Source organism: Caloenas nicobarica, chromosome 1 (genome assembly GCF_036013445.1).
Source record: "Caloenas nicobarica isolate bCalNic1 chromosome 1, bCalNic1.hap1, whole genome shotgun sequence".
NCBI lineage: Eukaryota > Metazoa > Chordata > Aves > Columbiformes > Columbidae > Caloenas > Caloenas nicobarica.
Window position 1 is genome coordinate 153591214 of NC_088245.1, and position 20728 is coordinate 153611941.

Consider the following 20728-nt stretch of genomic DNA (forward strand, 5'->3'; position numbering starts at 1 on the left):
TGTTCCTGTGCCTTTTTAGAGAGACTTGGCACTGGTTAGAAGCGCTCAGGTAACTTATCAGGAGCTCACAATCCATGATTCACTTTCATGATTTTTTCAAATCATCAAAACATAGACAAAATCCAATAAAAGTAGGTAAAATATGTTCCAGCAACCCTGATCTAAGCTAAGCTTCTTCATTGATGGTAACTGGCCTCAACATACAGACCAGATTCATCAGTTTTCCCCCCAATTATTTTTATTTCAAACTAGAAAAAGTAATCTTTTTAAAAATCCAAAGCAAAACTGGAACTCTGCAATTAACTCTAAGATTTTCAGTAATTCTGGGAATCTTTCCTAGTCCATACAGATCCATAGATACAACCAGCTCAGACAAAGGTATTAATTCTAAATCTACACCTATTAACAGTTCGAGGGTGACATTTTTGGAGATAATGGAAAAATTACGTGACTTCTTCAGGACCACAATAAATTAATGACATGACATCTCATTCTACTTCTCTGATAAAACTCTGGAGATCAAGGTGTATTATCGACTGTTGATTACAAATTGTCTGACAAGCAGGTTACGAGTGGGCTACTCAGTAGTATCTCAATCCTACAGAGAAACTCCGTAACATTATGAAAAAGTCCTTGCAGGAGGGAAATCTAGCACAATAGATCTATTCTCTCTTCTTTTAAAACATAACCAGCTGGGTTCATATAGCTCATTTAACTCTGTGATCACTCGCCTATCAAGACAGGATAAGCTAACCCAACACAGGTATACAGGGAGTCTATTCAACCTGACCTGAGCCTGTGAATTGACATGGGGAATACAAAAAAGCCCCTGAAAACTGTTCGCTAGAAAGTTCCCAACACTAATGCAAGAAAGTACTTACACATCTACAGCAAATATCCACACAGAAAATGCCTGCAATAAAACTTAATAAAATGCAAAAGCTAAGTTTTATGTTGTCTGTATTTGTGCAGAGTTTACAGCAGGAGCATGTTAGCTGAGAAAACAGAAAAATGCAACACAAACCAGGGGTAATGGTGACAAGGGCAAGGCAGCTGTGACCAAGACTCTGTATGCTCCGCTATTCAAAAGATGCCGACTTCTGCAATACACACTCCTCACTTCTCCACAGGAAGGCAAAAAGTCAGAGAGTAAAAATACTGAACTGGTTAGCTGCTCAGTTTTTAATTAATACCAAGTTATCATGGAAGGGACCATAATGCATTTGACAGAACCTCTAAATAACAAGGAAAAGCTACTACTGGTCATATTGACTACTCATGGCCTCTAGACCCCCCGCTATCGATAGTCAGCTCGGGTGGTGAAGCCATACAGAGTCAGGTGTTCAACTTTGTCTTTCCAGATCCCAGGCAGTCCCAGCTCTTTTACCTTCACCCCCAGGAAGGGAGAACTAAGTCACAAACCAAAAACCAGAGAGAAACTTGCATTATGGGTCTTGCCAGCACAGGTTATCACACCAAAAGGAATCCCAGGATGGTTTGCAGGTGGGAGCACACAGAATTGCCCTGGCCATGCTGCAAGATGGATGCTCGTTCTCATAACCCTCCTTCCACAATCCCACTCTATCTTTCTCACATAGCATTCCTTGCATCCTTGAAGTGACAGACATTTGCCGAGACCTGAAATGCAACAGTGCAACTTCCAGCTCTCGCATACCTTCGCTAGTCGTGCCATCAAAGAGCTGTGACAGCAGCTCTAACGAACCAGAAGAGCCCTCGCATTCAGGGGGCAGCAGCAAAAGAAAAGAGCATGTTCTTCCCTGGAGGTGATCCCCTGCGAGGTGAAGGCCATAGGGAAAGGTGGTGGCAGCCAAGCTGCAGAGGAGATGATAAAATGTCAGACTCCTGGCAGTACAAAATGGCAGCTGAATCCTGGCAAAATGCCAAGCCGTTCAAACCGCAAATTGAGGAGTAACATGGGGCCATAATTACGATTAGCACAAGAAGAGAGTGGTACGATGGCTACCTAGTTACTCCGAAGGGTCATGGAGAAATCATAACAAAGCAAAGTTTTCAGGAGAGACACAAAAGAAAACAATGACGTAGCTGCTCGGTGGGTTTTACCCCGAGGTTCTTCCATGCGTGAAGTGCAGCCCGGGAGAAAGTACAAAGACTGTTTTAGAGATCAGGCTCTGAATCAAGAGCGGCTGGCCGTGCCTACAGAACTCAAACAGCTCCACAACATATAAAAGATCATACGAAAAGTGTGACGCTGAAGACAAAGGACCTTACAAGAAAAATAGGCTGTTTGTGTAAATTTGAATAAAACCTGGGTTCAATTGAGTCAGTCAAGATTTTTTCCTTTGTAACCAGAAAAGACTGTTTTCTCTTTTCCTCAAATGAAGCAGAAGAGAAAAATATGTACGAGAAAATTTAACAAACAAAATCTGAACATTCCGATATTTGCATTTTTTCATTTTGAATGTCATATAAACAATATTTACAGATCCATCCCTCTATGCAATTAGCCAGCTCTCTGGGTGAAATTAATCAGAGTTGTAATAAAAGTATTAAACATTACATTTCAGACTTAAAGCTATATGGATATGAAAATTTCTAGATTCACTGTACTTTGTACATCTGGAGGAATTTATAGATAGGGCTGAAAAGTTCTCTTTGCGAATAGAAAGATCAGAGTTTTCATTAAGAACTTAATTCCACAGAAGACACTGAGAATCTGTGTATAAAAAAAAAGTACCCTTATTTAGTAGGCACAATCTGGACCTCCACGAACAGAAATGTCACTGTTTACACATTGTCACCTCCCCTTTTCTCTGTGCTGCTTCTGTTTCTCCTATTAAACTCTTCCATTACCACAGACATCAAGAACCCTGAGCATACAAAAAATGCTTCTCCTAAGGCAACGTCAACTCCTTCCCACACAAGACACCCATATGCTGTATCCCGAGTGTCATCCATCAAGATAACCTAAAGTTACAAGCTCATACTGCCATTAAGATTCTCCATCTAATTTGTTGTCATACGATGTCAGACAAAACATCAAGTGAAGATGTCCCTTCTGGATTTTAGAGGCTAATGCAGTTGGACTGGTAAAAACCCTACCCTTGTATCCTCCCCTTACTTTCAAATATCATTTTTAACCTGTCTAAAATCCACGAACTCATGGGTTTCTTCTATCTTTGAGGAAAAAAAAAAAAGAGGAAAAAAACAAAAAACCCCCCACCAAACCAAAACCAAAACAACAAAACACAACCCTTAATAACTGTCTGTTTAACTGACTTCTTTCTAAGCACCTCTCTCTATGCCAACAGCAATGAAACCCACCTTTAGAATGTAACAAACTTATAGCTTCCAACCACAGGCATCCCAATAAGGGAGATCATATTCTTCTTCTCAGACACAGAAATATTTCTACTGTCATAAATCCACCCTGACAGCAATATCTGACAAACACCACTTTAAATTATGCTTTTTCTAGCTTAATCACAGCTTTGCTATGCACGCAAACAGACTCTGACATGCACTGGTGCAAGCCAAACTCAGGGACACGTACCTAAGGCACACATCTTAATTCTCATTTGCAGTGCTAATTGTAAACCATCATAACACCTAATTGAAACAATTTATCCTATAAAAGTTGGCCAATCAAAAACATATTTCAGAATATAAATTCAGGAAAGCACGCACTGATTTGCCCAATTATGACAGTTACTTATTAAACTTTTCATGTTCTTGTTAAAAACCCCTGTATTTTAGATCATTTTAGAACATCCATTTATTCCCAGGAGTAGGTGTGTATCTAATGCAACATACTCATGATGAAAAATGAGAATCAGCATCTTTCTTGCCAGTAATTTTGTGTAAATTACTGTATACACAGTAGTGAGAGAAAAAACCCACACTACAGTCAAATACTATCGGGACTAAAGAAGCAAGAGAACATACTCTATTTGCCTTTCAAATGCAGATTCTAAAATGCTGACTTGTAGTGATTCTTAGTTCTGGATTTTGCTGTTCACAGTTAAATGCATTACAATCACAGAACACATGTCAGCAAGTAGTGGAAAGCAAGATCTTCGTTTTTAAAAAAATTCTTCTATATTAAACATCTAACTGTTTGTAACGAAAGGATAAACCCAGGGGTTTTTGTAATCTCCAGCTCACCCACCCTGTAACTCAGAAAAGAAATAACACAAACTAATCAACTGTCAGACTGAAATGTTCAAACTAGTAATCCTAACTTGCTCATTTAAACAAAAGATAAAGTTACTTACAGAACTGGGTGAACAATCAGCTCTGGACTATACGATTTGATTACTGTTGCTGCATCTTTGGTACAAAACACATGGGATAAATCTGCGCCCTGAAACAGAAAATTTGCAAACAGAATTATTGTATTTTTACTCCAAAGTTTACTCAGTGAATAATTCACCTGAATTCTTACTTCTCAGTAGCCAAAGCAAACTTTATTACTTTTTCTATTTTGGCTTAGACTACCATGCAATGTTTTGGAGAAAGTTTTTTGTCTCCGATATATTTTTTTCCTGTTTCTCACCAATAGGATGACTGAAAACACAGATCTTGAACCTTTACTTGAGAAATGTTTCTCTTTTGCAGATGAACAAAGACTAAAATGTCATACGTAGAATAAGAAAGGCAAAATAACACAGTTGAACAAGAGACAACCTACATTAGAGAGGAAAAATAATACTGTAATATACTTGTAAAATGTGGCTAAGGCAATCTAGTCATTTCCAACCCTACCATTTTCACTCAATGGTCTAAATCCATAACAGATAAAAGCTGACACAATTTCAGCAACACCCCTTAAGTTACATAAAGATTAAAGCTGAGAAGTTTAGCCTCAAGCTTCTGGTATCAACTCAAAAAATCAGACATACATATAAAAATTATGTAAGCAGCGACCAGAAAGCCTGATCTTGTATCTGCCTTGTATATTGAAATTACCCAAGGTTAAGAAAGTGTCTCCTCTGCTTTCCTACTATACATTTAACATTTCAAGCTACTACGCAATGCAGAGATTTGATCCTATGACTCTTTATGTGCAGATGTAATGATCTGAGACCAAGTTACTTCAATAGAAGACCTCCTAGTATACTACTGTATTTGCACACAGCGAATAGAAAGCTGAGTGGCCTTAACATCTTATATAAGATCACTAAATAATATAATTTCGGTTTTAAAGCCTTAAAGGACTGCATCCTGCAGGGGTGGCCGGAACACCTGGGTTGGTTACCTACTTATTGAAACAAATCTTAAAAAAAACACCAAAAAACCAGCCACGATGAACTGAAAGTACTGACACGCTATATAGAGAGTACTGAAAAGTATATATATATTATGTAGGTATGATTTCAGCACTGAAAGCATAAATTTAAACATTAATCTGAAGTTCTTTTATTGTTCACTTTTGCAGTAAATATTTCATAAAGTTTTGAAAATTCCTATCTTACTCTCTGATAAAAATGTTCTCTCCCTGAAATTTTCAATTTTTTGACATATCTAACATTACCTTATATAGAGAAAATATTCACAGAAAACATAGCAAATGACACATATTTACAAAGCATTTATACAAATCCAGGACTAAGGGTTTTCTTTGTTAAATACAAGACCTTTTAGAACTCAAATTTCATGTGCAGCACAGAACAAACGCTTTTAAAAAATGGCACTTGGCCAATATAAATGATGAAAAGTTCATTTTGGATTGATATAGAACACATACCACTTTGAGAGCTGTAATTGCAGCAAAATACGGTGCTCCAGTGTATCTAGAATGAAATACAATTTAGGTTAGAAAACACAGTCATGAGAGTAGATAATCTGGAAATCAGCCTGCCCTAATGAAATACCAAATTCAAAAGCAAATTTTTAAAAAATCTTTCTCTTCTGCTATGCCAAAGCCAATCTCAACTCTTGCTTTGATTTCAAAGACACAGGATTTCACCTGCTCCTTTCATAGGAATTATAAAGATCCTGCCATAAAAAGCAAACTCTCCTCAGACAACCAACTTAAAAGTTTAGAGACAAAACAAAACAAAGAGTCGAGCACTGTCTGCGAGCCAAATCTGGGATCTGTGGCCAGGACCAATCACATCTGGTTTTAGATGCTTAACTAAAGTGCCTAAACTGCAGTTCCAGTTGCCCTAAACTCTCTTTATGATGACTGGAGAGAGAGATATGGCCAGAATCATCCTCCAGAGGTGACTACTTCTGCGAAGAAGCGAGAACCTAAGCCCAACAGGAAAACTAACTCCTGGCTACTCAATCCCTCTGTAAGACAGCACCTTTTTGCCCTTCACAGAATGTTTATTAATGGCAGATGTCCAACAGCAGATTTCTTTTACAGGAGAAAGATGCCACCTCTATTTCAAAAGGGAAAAATGAAAACCAGAAAGGTGTAGTGGCTCATTCAAGGTATTGTGCAGATTACTGAATGTGGCCAAGAAAGAACAGAGCCCATTTTATTTCTAGGTCAGTAAAGCATTTACCTGATTTACACTGTATCTCTTTTTACCCTGAAACATGTTATTTCTACTACTCCAGAACATAACACCAGGTATTGACAGAATCTAGTAGACACCACCATTTATCAAAAAAAAAAAAAAGTGTGCAGTAAGAAAATATTCTATTCCTGATTTAAGAGACCCAGGTCCCAAGACACCAAAATACATATATATATATAAAAAATCTGCTGGAAGCAGAGTGAGTTTTGTGGTCAAAAAAGACAGAGAAGGTAGACATAGACACAAACAGCATTCTAAGTTTCAACCACATTCACTACCAAAATTTTGCGACACAACTGCAGGGAAACATTTTGTTTCCTAAGTGTGCATGGTCATGATGATGGACTAGTAAAGCTCTCTGGAAAATACTTATGTTTTAAATGTGAGTTTGAATGGCTTCTACAAGTACTTATGACATTCTCAAACTCTCTCAGAAACAAAAATCAAATTTCTGTTTAACTTACTCTTGACATCCTCCAACAATGCCTATACGTCCGTCTTGACCTTTATGCTTTTTTCCTGTTAGAGGAGGGATAACATTGCGCACCAGTTGAAAAATATTCTCCATATCCTTTAGAGAGTGTGTTCTGTGCAGTGAAAACGATCTCTCTATAACTGAAAAGAAGAAAATAAGTATTACTTTAAAGTATGTTCTTTCTTAAATTACCATGAGCATTTCTTTTAAGCTCTCATACTAACAGAATCAAAGATATACGAAGTGACATGCTCCTAAAAAACAAATGCTTCGTCACTTCGAGGCCTTTAAAACAGTAACTAGGGAAGGTGATCTTTTTAAAAATGAATGTAGGGTCTGATGCAGAGAATATTCCCAGTGACTGCTCACAGCCCTAATTTAGGGCTCAGGTACAGAAAGAAACAACAGCCCAGAATAGTTATATGAACATTTTGTAACTAGAAATATCATCTTAGTTCAGCCTGAAATCACTTCCATAATCAAGCTCAACTGAAATAAGTACACTTAGTAAGAACTAAACACATACACAGAGCGAGCACGAAGCAACTAAAACCATGTTTTAAACATATCCCCTACCTTATTTTTTGCTTCCCTTTAAAGACTCCCACCTCTCAGCAGAATCGGGGCCTATCTCACTGCTTTTTTATTTTGGCAGGTGGCTACAAAGCATAATGAAAGTCTTTCTGCAAAACTATACTCCAACACACTAGATGCAAACATTACAAATATCACACGAAGATCATTTTTAGCTATAATACAGTTACAGATCTCTGTTGCAAAGCTACATGTCAAGCTACATATTAAAACAACTTTGCACTCAGAAGGCTACATATTCAAATTACTGTTCCAAGATCACAACAGTTTAGAAGAAAAAAGTATTTCAGCAAGTACAACTGAAGAGAATGATACCATTTACCTAACATGGGACAAATTTTGAAGATCAGCATTTCTGTCAACGATGTGTTAACTATAAATTGCAGTAAATACACTAAAAGAGCAAGTTCTTATTTTTCAACAAAACTCATTAACTGTACAATTCTGTTCAGAAAGGCGGCTTATTTGAACATCAGTATTAGTCTCCTAGACCGTAGCTATGCTTACTTTTTTTTTTTTTACAGATCTTCTAAAAAGCTTTCAAGGAACTGCTATATAGTAACACATAATTATGTACAAAATAACTCCCATGATACTCTTTATTTTCAGCTGTATAAAACTCAGTAATCTCACCCCCCAATTCAAAAATCTAAAGGAGAACGGAAAAATTGTTCCAGAAATTTTGGACATAATAATGGGGAAAAAATGTAATAAAAAAATTCCACATCTGTGCATTATCAGCAGAAAGCATCTTTTTCTCCATCTCCCACAGAACCTAAAGCTAAACCAGACACTAATCTCCACTAATAAAATACTTTAACATTCAATAATGATAAATACTCCTGGCCTTTTGCCTTTAAAATCCTTCTGTAATACAGGCATCCCATTCCTACTGAGATACAAAAACAAACAAACAAACAAAAGAAAAAATACCCTGTTTTGGATTAGGGCCAAAATAACACTGCAGTGACCCAGACGAGAACGAAACACTCATCTCCTCTGGTAATAGGGCAGATTATTTTCTTTAAATCACACTTCATACACTCACTCATTTTCAGCTACACAAGAAATATACTTATCATATAGCTTGTAACCCTCAAAGTGCAATGTTATTAAGAAGAACCTTTGTTTCTTTGTTGCTGTTTTTTGTTTGTATGTAAATATAAAGTGACTGCATAATACATGGAGAGAAAACAGAATTACGCAAAAAGCAATTCTTAATAGAGCTCCGCTTACCTACAGAAACTGAGGTATATTTAGCTATAAACAACTGAAATCTTAATTCCTTAAAAGATGTGCTTCCTGAAGCACTATTTTCACATTTTTTTATAAATGCTTTGTTACATCTTCACCAATTAAAAGATTAGAATCATGAGTTGCTCTGGCTACAGTAAATATATAATGCATTTTTGCGCAGTCTAGTATGATTATACACCTATATGATTAAGTCCAGCAATACAAACTGAACTCTGGATTGAAGTCTCTACAGATAATGAAACTCTTTCAGCGAAACACCTTTCAGAAGTAACAGTAAAGCCTTGTAGGTACCATCACCCAAGCCTAGAACCTCAAATGATTTCCTAAGGGATTTTCTAAAGCACTTCAGGTTTCCTTTTAAAGTGAAAACAACATTTAAAACACAGAATCCATACACATGCCTTAATTTATATACAAAAGTCTGCTGCCATCAAGGAATGCTACAGACTAACTACTCAGTCAAGAAGAAATAGAACCAAGACAGCCAGCTTAAAACCTCAACAGACCTGACCATCCCGTCCCCCGTGCATTGTACAGGAAAATGCAACGTAGAACTGAAAAGGCTCCAGGATCCTCTCAGGAATCACAGAATGCCCTTTAGGATCTAGCATGTTGGACTGCTATTCAACACTGAGGCCGGGTGGGTTTTTTTGGGGTGGGTTTTGGTTTGTGTTTTTGTTTTGTTTTTTTCAAACCATGCTTTTTCCTTCCCAGCAGTACGAAATTCGGAATTAAACCAGAATGAGACTTGTTTCGTTTCCATGCCACAGACTACAACCACCAAGCCCCAAGCTGACTCTGGTTTCAGCACTGACAGAGCATCCCTGTTTTCCTCCTGCCCATGCACTCTACCTCCCCATACAAAGAGACCGCGATAAAGATAAATGACACGGAGCCACAGATCCCAAGAAGTCTGTTAATGAATGCTAATATCCGATTATCAGCTTCTGGCCCGCACATAAGGTACAGAAAGAAAAGTCTGTGAAAATACCCATTCTAGAGTTATTGCTTTGCCTTTTTCTTTAAAATAAATTCAGACAACCAAAGAATTTATAAAGGAACTGGTATGGAAGAAAAATATATGCCAATATTTTCATTGCTACTACACCTAGTACAATATGATATTTAAAAGATTCACAATTTTGATTTAAATAAATTTATTTTAAAGAAGCTGGATTTTGACTTACTTCAGTGCAGGCAAAACTCCACTCTTTTCCCAACCCTGGAAAAACACACACACAGCCTTAACTTCATAGACAGGGTTAGGCCCGTTAACTTCAACAGCAGCAGAATTTCCGCTACAAGGTACCTAATGTTTCCAGATGGCTTTCAGCAAATGTGCTACTTGCCTTTTACATATAAAACTTCTCCTAACTACACTTTACAGAGACGTGAACGTGCAAAGAAGTCCCCAATGTTTATGTGGTCCAAAAGGTGTGATTTCGCTCATTAAAATTTCCTATAAGTAATGTATCTGTATTAAATAAGCAGGTGCAATGGTACGAGTGACATTTTAACTTCATTTTACACCAAACACACACCTTCACCACAATATTAAATAATTCCAATTAGCTTTTATTTTCAAAAGCTACTTACTACCAGTGCTTTCACACAGAAGTTTAAAAAAGCTAGCTTTTATTTATGCTATAGAAGGAAGTACCTATCGGTGGAGAAAGTGCTGCTGTCATAGCATTATAATTAAAGTTATCCCCATATGAACGATGGTTCGCCCTCTGAGGTGGACTTGCTGGTATAGATTGTGACCTTTGTGATACCGTAGAAGAAATTCCTGCCAACATCTGTCCCAACATCTGTAACATCTGGAGCTCTCGAGCATGCTCAGCTTCCCGACGCTTGTCCTCAATTTTGAGCCTCTGCTCTTCATATCTGTAAAATTTCTCTTCTGTATCCACACTCTGCTGCAGGAATTTTTCCATCATTTTATCCAATGTTAAATTTGCATGGCGTTTTTTTGATCTTTTGGGCTGATTGAGAGGTGGGGTAATAGTTGGAGCATTGATTTCTTTAAAGCCTAAAACAAGAAGACAGACAATTATTTTTCTGAAGAAAAATAATTTTCTAAGAAGAAAGCAGCAAAAAATCTACCTATGAGATATGCACCTAATGCGTCACAAAGCTGTTACACTTTTTCAATGTGAACCGTAACTATTTCAGATATTTTTATTTCAGAGTACCAAAGCAAAAGCACAAGCTTCTACAAAGGTATAAAGGTAACAGAAGAATCATATAGAGGCATCTTCTAATTGTTGTAGTACTAAACTTCAACAATAGAAGTCTTTTTGATCTTCTAAAAGGTTTAAGTGAAGGCTATTAAATAGTATAGCCTCATTTGTGTATTGCAGGTAATTACATTAATCTAAATTGAGTTTCAGTCTGTTGGCATTCTGGATTTGCATTTCAAAAGAACGTTAGTGTAAACAACTCTTTGATGGGGTTTATGTGTAAAAAGAAGGCTGGTTAAACGTCAACCAATTGGCTGATTCCTCAGTGATGTCAACTTCTGAAGACAGGTTCATGTTTGTATTAAAACCACGGCACTAATCTAGATTTAAAACAAACAAATAACACTGCCCCCCCAGTCCAAACCTCCACAACACAAATACAGAGCTGAGTGTAAAGAACGAGCAAGGAAAGGACAGGCTTTATCGAGGGGCTGTTTCTGTTTGCAAGCCCACTAAAGTTAGAAGCAGTGTTCCTGAAACACCTCAAGCAATTAATTACGTAAAAAATCTCCCCCAGTTCTCTGGCCCATCTGCAACAATAAGCAGATTTTTCAGGTATTATCATCATCATCATTGTTTTAATACCGATTAACAAAACTGCACACAGTCTGCAGGGAACAGGAAAATCCTCCAGCGACAAGGACGCCTGTTTTCTTGTATGGCGCTACCTGACACTTTGTCTCTATGCTTTTTCCCCTTGGCTTCCCATTGATAAACACCGATAAAACTCACTATGGTCTCCGTCCCCCAGCATCTCCCCCTACCCGGTTTGCAGCATTTCCCACCTCCGAGCAGTCCGCTGCCCTTCCAGGCGGCGTTCGCGGTAGCGGGAGGTAAAAGCTCTAAGGGACAAGCAAGGTGCAGGGGAGGAGGGGGGACAGAGGCGGATTTCGGAGCCCAGAGGACGAGGCGGGAGAGAGCAGGGTAAGACAGAAGCCCCTAGAAGCACGCTAGCTCGAAAGAGGCACCGGCAGCTGGGCTGCGAGAGCCCCGGGGTGCCGCGCTGCCCGCGGGGCGAGGGGAAGACACCGGGAACCCGCCGGGTACTCACCGTCGCCCGGCGGCACGGGGATGGCGAAGGAGGGGCACTCCACCTTGATGGGGTGGTCGGCATAGGAGGAGCACTCCCCAGAGTCCTCGGTGAAGTTGTCGCGGGGGGACTCCAGCTCGGCGTCCTCGTCCAGCTCGGCGTCCACCTCCCGGCTGTTGTGCGGCGTGCCCGGCGTGGGCGGCCCGGCCAGCGGCCCCGCCGGCTGGGCGCCGTCGGGCGGCGGGGCCAGCGGCTCGGGGGCGCCGTCGGGCCCCCCCCGGCAGCTGAGGATCCGGTCCATCTCGTCGTAGTACTTGCATATCTTGCGGGCGTGCCCGTTCTTCTTCAGCCCGTCCCGGGCCTGGTAGTACTGGCGCTTGAGGCCCTTGATGCGGATGCGGCACTGCTCGGGGGTGCGCTCGAAGCCCAGCTCGGCCAGGCGGCAGGCCACGTCCCGGTACACATGGCTGTTCCGAAAGTTGCCGTCCAGCGCCGACTGCACGTCCGCCTCGCCCCAGATCTCCAGCAGCGCCCGCGTCTCCAGGTCCGACCACAGGAAGCCCCGCGTGTTCGTGATCATCCTTGGCCGGCCGGGGTCACTGCAATGGCCGCGCACCGGGGAGGGAGAGCGAGGGAGGGGGAGAGCGAGGGAGGGAGGGACGGAGTGGGGCGGGGGAGGGCGGCGGGGAGGAGGGAGGGGGGGTTTAATGCCCGCACTTGGCTCTCCCAGGGGGCGCCTACGCCAGCCCCGGCCGCGGCAGCGGCGGTGCGGCGGGAAGCGGAGGGCAGCCGGGCCCCGGGCCCCGCATCCCAGCCTGGGCCGCCGCCGCTCGCACGCACACAAAACTTTCCAGGCGCCGCCTTGTGCTGCGGGCACCTGCAAAAAGGAGGGGAGTGCAAAAAAATAAAAAATACTAAAAAAAAAAACCAAACCACCTCGCCCCCACGGCTCGCTCCCCTCAGAAAAATGATGATAAATAAAAAATAAACAACCGGGATGCCGGCGCGAAGCCGCGGCCTCCTCCCCCGGGGCAGGACACGCCGCCACCCCGCTACCCAGCTCCGGCAACCATTCGTGCGCGGCCGCGGCGGCCGCTCCCCCGCCTCAGGCTCCTCCGGGAGCGGCAGGACGACGGCGCTGACTGGACTTGGAGGCCCTGCTCATCACAGCGCGCCTCCCCCCTTCCCTCCTCCCGCCCTCCCTCCCCGCCGCAGTGGAGCGGGGACACACAGGGCGCTGCAGCTCGGCGCACGGCAGCCGGGAACCCGCGGCCCCGCTCAGCGCCCTACCTCACCCGGCACATCTCCGCGCCGCGCCAGCACGGGCAACAGCACCCCTGCCCCCTCCCCAGGGCCGCCGTGTCACCCAGCCGCGGGGCGGGCAGCCGCGCTCCCGCACGCCCGCATTAGCGCACACCGGCACCGAGCGCTGCCTGCGGCGCGGGGGAGCCGCGGGGGCCGCCACAAAAGCCACCGCTGCGGCTGGTAGAGACGGCGGCCCCCGCCGGGTCAGGCAGCGCCTGCGAAGGTGTCGCTGGTCGGGTCTGTGTGCGCTTCCCCCCCACCCCGGCCATCGCTTCCCCAGGCAGGTGAGCGGCCCTGCCGGCCCCCGCGGCAGGCGGGGTGGGTTTCATTGTGTCGGGCCGCCCCCCGGGCCCCGCTGCCGCCCACACGCCGCTCCGGCCTCTGCCTTTTCGCTTTGGTTTTGTTGCGATAGCGCTCTCCGGCGGGAGCGCCAAGCCCGCCTCCCCGTCACGGGGGCCGCCGCCGCCTCCCCCACCCCCCGGCCGAGGCCCCCACCCTGCGGCCTTTCCTCGCGTGGGGAACACCCACCCACCCGCCCGCCTGCCCACGGGCTCCCGCGGCCCCCTCGGAGGGCTGCCCTCGGCAGCGGGTACGCCAGCCGTCGCTCGGCGCCCACCCCGCCTCCCCTCAGAGGCAAACCCCGCCCCCTGCCAAGCTCCGGTGCGGAGATGTTTATACCTTCGTCACACCGCAGCCAGAGGGCCGCCGCCCTCGGCAGCGGGTACGCCAGCCGTCGCTCGGCGCCCACCCCGCCTCCCCTCAGAGGCAAACCCCGCCCCCTGCCAAGCTCCGGTGCGGAGATGTTTATACCTTCGTCACACCGCAGCCAGAGGGCCGCAGCCAAGGCCAGCGCAGCCAAAGCGCCGGCGGTGACAGCGCCCCGTCCCCACATCCTTCCGGGCTGAGGGGAGCGGGCAAGGGGCTGCGGCCGGGCCGGCCCCGCAGCGCGCCGCTCCGCGCTCTCCTCTTACCTAGCCGCAGCGCGGGGCTCCCGACACCCCCCGCCAAGCGCGCAGGCAAGCGGCACACACAGCTCATCGGCGCGGCTTCCGGCTCCGCGCCGGGCACGGCACGACAGGCCTAGGCGGGCGGGCCGGCCCGGCACCGCTCCGCGCCTCCCCGCGGCGCGCCGCCGCCTGCCGCCTCCCCACACCCCCCCGGCGGCAGCCAATGGCGGCGCGGGCGGGCCGCGCTGAGGTAACGGCGGCGGTGCCGGCCGCCCGCGGAGGCGGACGAGGCCGCTGCGGCTTCCCCGGCGGCTTCGGGCCTGGCGCCCTCGGGCCTCCCGCCGCTGGGTCGCGGGGAGCCAGGGCGAGCGCGCAAGGTGCGCGGTTGTGTGGCAGAGCCGGGCCCGGGAGGGGAGACGCAGAGGCGGGAGTGCCCGGCCTGGCCATAACGGCGCTTTGCGGCTGCCTTCCCGGCCCTTTTAATTTACCGCAATTAAAAACTCGTCGGAATTCCCATTCGTTGCTCCCGGCATTTAAAAGCTCTTCACATCCCGCACCTCGCCAGGGGTTTCTGAGCAAACCCCTGATTTATGAGCGCGAATCATTTCTAAGCTGCTATTTCTAGCTCAGATGCATCGTTTTAGAGCAGTATTCTTGTAATATTTTCTTTAAAGCACACCAGAGGCAGTAGGAATACCAGCTGATGTTCACCTCTGGTCCTACGGCACCTACTTAATCGAGACAATAAATCAAAATACAGCATCGCCCAGGAGAAACTAATGTGATTATATGCATGAGAAATCTGAAACATTAAAGCTCAAAACAGCTGTAATTTCTGCTCTAGACTCCTGGGTATTTCAAGCAAGAGCGTAATTATTAACTCATAAAGCCTTCTGGCCTAACTACAGCAGTAAAATATGAATCTTTCAATCTATTAGTATTTTGAAGAGGTAAAGACAGACAACATTTTCTTTTACTGTTTTGTGTTACATATAAGCTGTGATCAGACCTGCTGGTTTTACCTCGACCAAACCTAAGCAGGAAAGATTTGGAGCGCTTCACCTTCAGAAGCATCACTTAAAATAGCCGTGCTTTCTGAGAACTGCCAAACAGACAACCTGAGCTTTTAGTAACCCAGACTAAACTCGCTGCCAAACTGAGGAAGTGTGGACTGGATGATCGGGTAGTGAGGTGGACTGTGAACTGGCTGAAGGAGAGAAGCCAGAGAGTCGTGGTCAATGGGGCAGAGTCTGGTTGGAGGCCTGTATCTAGTGGAGTGCCTCAAGGGTCAGTTCTGGGACCAATACTGTTCAATATATTCATCAACGACTTGGATGAGGGAATAGAGTGCACTGTCAGCAAGTTTGCTGATGACACCAAGCTGGGAGGAGTGGCTGACACACCAGAGGGCTGTGCTGCCATCCAGTGAGAGCTGGACAGGCTGGAGAGTTGGGCGGGGAAAAAATTAATGAAATATAACAAGTGTAGAGTCTTACATCTGGGTAGGAACAACCCCAGGTTCCAGTATAGGTTGGGGAATGACCTATTAGAGAGCAGTGTAGGGGAAAGGGACCTGGGGGTCCTGGTGGACAGCAGGATGACCATGAGCCAGCACTGTGCCCTTGTGGCCAAGAAGGCCAATGGCATCCTGGGATGTATTAGAAGAGGGGTGGTTAGTAGGTCGAGAGAGGTTCTTCTTCCCCTCTACTCTGCCCTAGTGAGACCTCATCTGGAATATTGTGTCCAGTTCTGGGCCCCTCAGTTCAAGAAGGACAGGGAACAGCTTGAGAGAGTCCAGCGCAGGGCCACGAAGATGATGAAGGGAGTGGAGCATCTCCCTTATGAGGAAAGGCTGAGGGAGCTGGGTCTCTTTAGCTTGGAGAAGAGGAGACTGAGGGGCGGCCTCATTAATGTTTATAAATATATAAAGGGTGGGTGTCACGAGGACGGAGCCAGACTCTTCTCGGTGACAACCAATGATAAGACAAGGCACAATGGGTACAAACTAGAACACAGGAGGTTCCACTTAAATATGAGAAGAAACTTCTTCTCAGTGAGGGTGCCAGAGCACTGGAACAGACTGCCCAGGGAGGTTGTGGAGTCTCCTTCTCTGGAGACATTCAAAACCCACCTGGACACTTTCCTGTGTAACCTCATCTAGGTGTTCCAGCTCCGGCAGGGGGATTGGACTAGATGAACTTTTGAAGTCCCTTCCAATCCCTAACATTCTGTGATTCTGTGATTCTGTGAACCATAACCCAGGTACCAGAGCAGGAACTTGGATGCCTGACAAGTTCACTGTCAGGTATTAACTTATTTATTAAAAGTTACTCTTTATACATCCTGGTATCAGGTATGATTTTGAAAGTATTGTCATACTGGGTGTTGCAGAGGAGTGATGTAGGGTTCTTACAGCAGAACAATGTTTAGATCACTCAAAGGAAAGCACGACTTACTGCATGGAAGAAATATGCCAGGCTGTGGCGGATGCTCTCGACACCCCCCCAGACAAACCAGCAGTAGTTCGGTCCAGGCTCCAAAGGAGGGAAAGGCCTGAACCATAGCCAGGCTAAAAACTCCTTCTAGGAAACCTGCAAGGAAGCAGAACAGCAGCTGACTACCAATAAGTTATGGGTGCAAGGAGTATGCAATTCAACTACGAGTCAACCACTTTATTCTATAAATATGACAGCCTGGGTGAGTCCACTTTGAGCTCTCTCTCTGCTAAATAAGCTGGCTGTATGGTGATGGTTTTTGCTGCTCGTCAATCATTTCTCTTAAGTCAATGTGTACTGAATAGAATGAATCGCCTAAAATTTTAAGGTGGTGTGATTTTTAATATACTCTCTGCTTCATGTTACTTAGTAAGCTGACTTTGCTGAAATCTTAAGCTGTAAAATTCTGCTCATGTTTACCAAAATGGCTACAGACTGCGCTGAACACCTGCGAGATAAGGTCTAGTTTGCACTTTGCTGGGAAGAATGGAATTGACTGGGGAGAAAATAAAAGCTTCAAGGCTAATGCGAAGACATTACAGACATCTGGAAAACGGGGCCCGTTTTTCACTTTGCTGAGAAGAAAAGGATTTATTCAGACAAAACAGCACCTTCAAGGCTATGGACTATAAATGATATATATAGCTAAACAAAACAAAGGCCAGATCAGTGGAAAAGATCCAATGAGAAGCAAGAAGACCCCAGACTCAAATATTGCTGTTAGACTGAGTCATGGTGTGAATGGTCTGGGAAAATATAAAAATCAATGATTCTCTATGCTTGGCTGGACCTCTGTGCCGGTACCCGGCTTAAGCTAGCCCTCCTGCTGTTCTATTCCTTTTTTATTATTATTATTTCCATGTATTCTGTTGCCTGAAAGTTTGTTCCATGAACGGTTATCAGGCCTTGCCTGAGAGTTTGCCTCCAGAGTCCTAGAATACAGAGTCCAGAGCGAACCCTGAAAGTAAGCTCCATGAACGGTTGTGAGGGAGGGAAATGCCTGAAAGTTTGCTCCACGAATGGTTATCAGGCTCCTGAAGGGAAGGTGAGCAGCTTTTGGCTTGGCATATTTCCTCCATGCAGTAAGAGTGAACCCGCCACTGAACTCTTTTTAAGTCATGCTTTTCTTTGAGTGATCTAAACATCCTTCTGTGGTGAGCAGAACCCTAAGTCACTTCCCCGTGACAAACTGGTGTCAGAATTGGGATGGCAGGCATTGTCACTGATTATTTATGGAGGCATGGGCTGATTTTGAGTCCTAAATTCTCAGAGGAATGGGCTCATGTTAATTGGCATGATTGGAAAGCTGTGGAAGAACAGTGAACGGTGGCCAAGGGCTGTACAAAGGATGGAAAGGGAATTATCTGCAAAATGTTAAGTACTTGCCTAGAAGCCACATGTCAGGAGCAGGAGAACCTTCAATAGAGACAAACAAGATCTGAGGGAGGAAATAGATAGGAAAGCTGCTGAACTATTACTGTCCTTGAGAACTGAGCAGCTGCAGAAAAAGAGGAAGAAAACGAGAAGAAACCAAAGTCAGAGAAAAAAATTGAAATGATACTTATGTGGGCTCCTCATCCCCCTGATATTCTACAGATTAAAAAACTGAATGTGTCTCCTGAAGAATGGGATGGAAATATTTGGAGTGAATACTCAGACTCTCATATGGAGTTGCATCTTGCCTTAAAAAGCAGGGAGGTGATGGGAGCACAATCGCCTATACAAATGATGCGGCAGCAAGAATAAGCAGATGGAGAGGGACAGATCATGCGTACTTGTGCTCTGAAAGAGTTAAGGGAATTTTTAGACATCTCTCAGCAGAGGAATGGGAAAGGAATTCTGGCATGGATTTTGTGAACTCAGGTTAGTGGAGTTGTGTCTCTCATTTTTTTAGCAGATGAAAGTGATTTGTAAAGCTATGTAGCCCATGATTATCAGATACAATGAGGATATGCTCAGCTGCAAAAGGTCAGAGGTCCTGATGGGTGAGATTTTATTGCAGCTACGGTGTATCAATGGTTGTGTGCAGCAGTTTTAACAGCATATGCTGAACCTGTTGAATTGATGTTCCTTGGAAATTGGTGTACAATGGAGGAAGGTATTAGTTTAGTGCAGCAGATGGTGATGGCTTATGCATTGATTATGGGATCAGATCCGGACGGAGTAGCAGTGACAAGAAGTACTGAAATGCAGCTTTTGAGAGGAGTGCCTGCCCCACTAAAACCTGTGACTATACCAGCAATGACAAATGCTACGGGTAATTTAGGTGCAAATACCTGGAGGGAAATTCAGGTTATAGCTTTGGAACCCTCTGTTTGGGTGGTGAATAAAGGAAAGCTGCCAACCTTGTACCCACACCCCACTCTGCCTGCCGCCTCTAGTGCAGGACCAGTTTGCCTTTATCTGGCAACAAAAGTAATATACTTTCCAAGTATTGCCTCAGAAATACAAACACAGTCCCTCCGTTTGCTGCCAAACAATAGTAGCTGATAAAGCACTGTGGTCAGATACCATTAGTGTTTGCCATTATATTGATGATCTGTTGATTATGGAAGTTTCACAACAAGAAACTGAAGCAACTGCCGAATTTCTCAAAGTGCATTTACAAGACCAAGGTTGGACAGTTAATCTGAATAAAACGTAGGGTCCTAGTGCTACTGTACTATTTTTAGGGATAGTTTGGCATAGGCAGCTTAGAGAAATACCAGGTAAGGTACAGCACACAGTCCAGCAGTTTTCTGTACCAGTTGCAGTAAAACAATTACATGCTTTCTTGGGATTTTTAGGGCATTGGAGAACTTCTATCCCTACGTCTTCTGTGGAGGAGGATTCCCCTTGTGAAGGGTTAATAGAAGAGCACAATAAAGTTGATTGACTTGAATCACAAAACGATAGGGAAGTAGATAATATGATCTCTGCCCAGCTGCATGCTCAGGCTCTAACTCTGCATGTAGCTTGTGGACATGGATCAGCTTATACTGCACACGCATGGGACATAGCTCACGATCAAACCCCTTTGCTATTTTATACTTACAAAACATGTGCACATCGTTGTGCTACTTGTACACAGTTACATTTAAGGGTGTTGTGCAGGCTCTGGGTAAAGATAAAACAGGGTCAGTGGGCCTTGGATACCTGGCAGGTCGATTATGTGGGCCCACTGCTCCCATCTAGGGGGTGACAGTATGCGTACACTGCTGTGGATACAGTGTCAGGACTAATTACAGGGGAAATGGAATTGTTCACACCAGTGGATTGTGAAGTGGGACCACAGTCTATTGATATATTTTTAAAAATTCAGGTAATAACTTCAGAGAATGCTATATGGCTCTGTACCCTGACTTCTCTTATTTTACATCCTTTGCTAGTATCAGATTCTTGAGTTCTTGTATTTCAGGTGTCTTCAGTGAACACCTGTACCTTTTCTACAGGAGACAGTGTTGGAACAGTGTTAGAAGTGTCGAGAACGCAACATTGCATTGAAGTTCAGTCTGAAAAAGCACAAGCCAGAGCTCTGCAAACTGTGTGGGTAATTACCTCGCATTAGGTTATCAGACCCAGAACAACATTAGCTGCAGGAGCTGGAGCAATGCTTATGTATTACTGGAAGGTGTTGACACCCCTGTTTTCCTTCCCTACCACAGGTTGGCCCATCGTACTTTGCAGTCTTGTACTACAAGCATGTGCCCTGGGTATGTTTCTGCAAGACCAATATATATACTTAAATTTGATCGGCCTGTGCTGTGACTAACTCATCTGTCTTTTGTATTAAGGGAAGACTTACAGCTGCAGATTTTTTGACAAAATGTTTTATTAGTATGACAACCCAGGTAGCTGTATTACAGAATTAAACTATGCTAAAGGATTTTGATATTA

At 44.5% G+C, this 20728-nt stretch overlaps 1 protein-coding gene across 7 annotated transcripts in view; it reads right to left on the reverse strand.

Moving 5' to 3' along the window:
- The window catches only part of NAXD (NAD(P)HX dehydratase), a 52788-nt gene extending 38255 nt beyond the window's left edge, over positions 1–14533 (reverse strand). Inside the window, exons 1-6 of one of the 7 annotated variants that reach the window (XM_065658373.1) lie at positions 14382–14466; positions 12127–12704; positions 10493–10864; positions 6971–7121; positions 5726–5771; positions 4254–4342 (exon numbers count right to left, since the gene is read on the reverse strand). In XM_065658373.1, the coding sequence (XP_065514445.1) occupies positions 4254–4342; positions 5726–5771; positions 6971–7121; positions 10493–10864; positions 12127–12685 (1217 nt within the window). In that variant the 5' untranslated portion in view covers positions 12686–12704; positions 14382–14466. Of the gene's footprint in view, positions 1–4253; positions 4343–5725; positions 5772–6970; positions 7122–10492; positions 10865–12126; positions 12983–13938; positions 14000–14088; positions 14157–14220; positions 14347–14381 lie in introns of those variants that run through there. The other 6 variants (XM_065658372.1, XM_065658374.1, XM_065658375.1 and 3 more) reach the window with 6 other exon arrangements.
- Positions 14534–20728: the final 6195 nt, after the last annotated feature.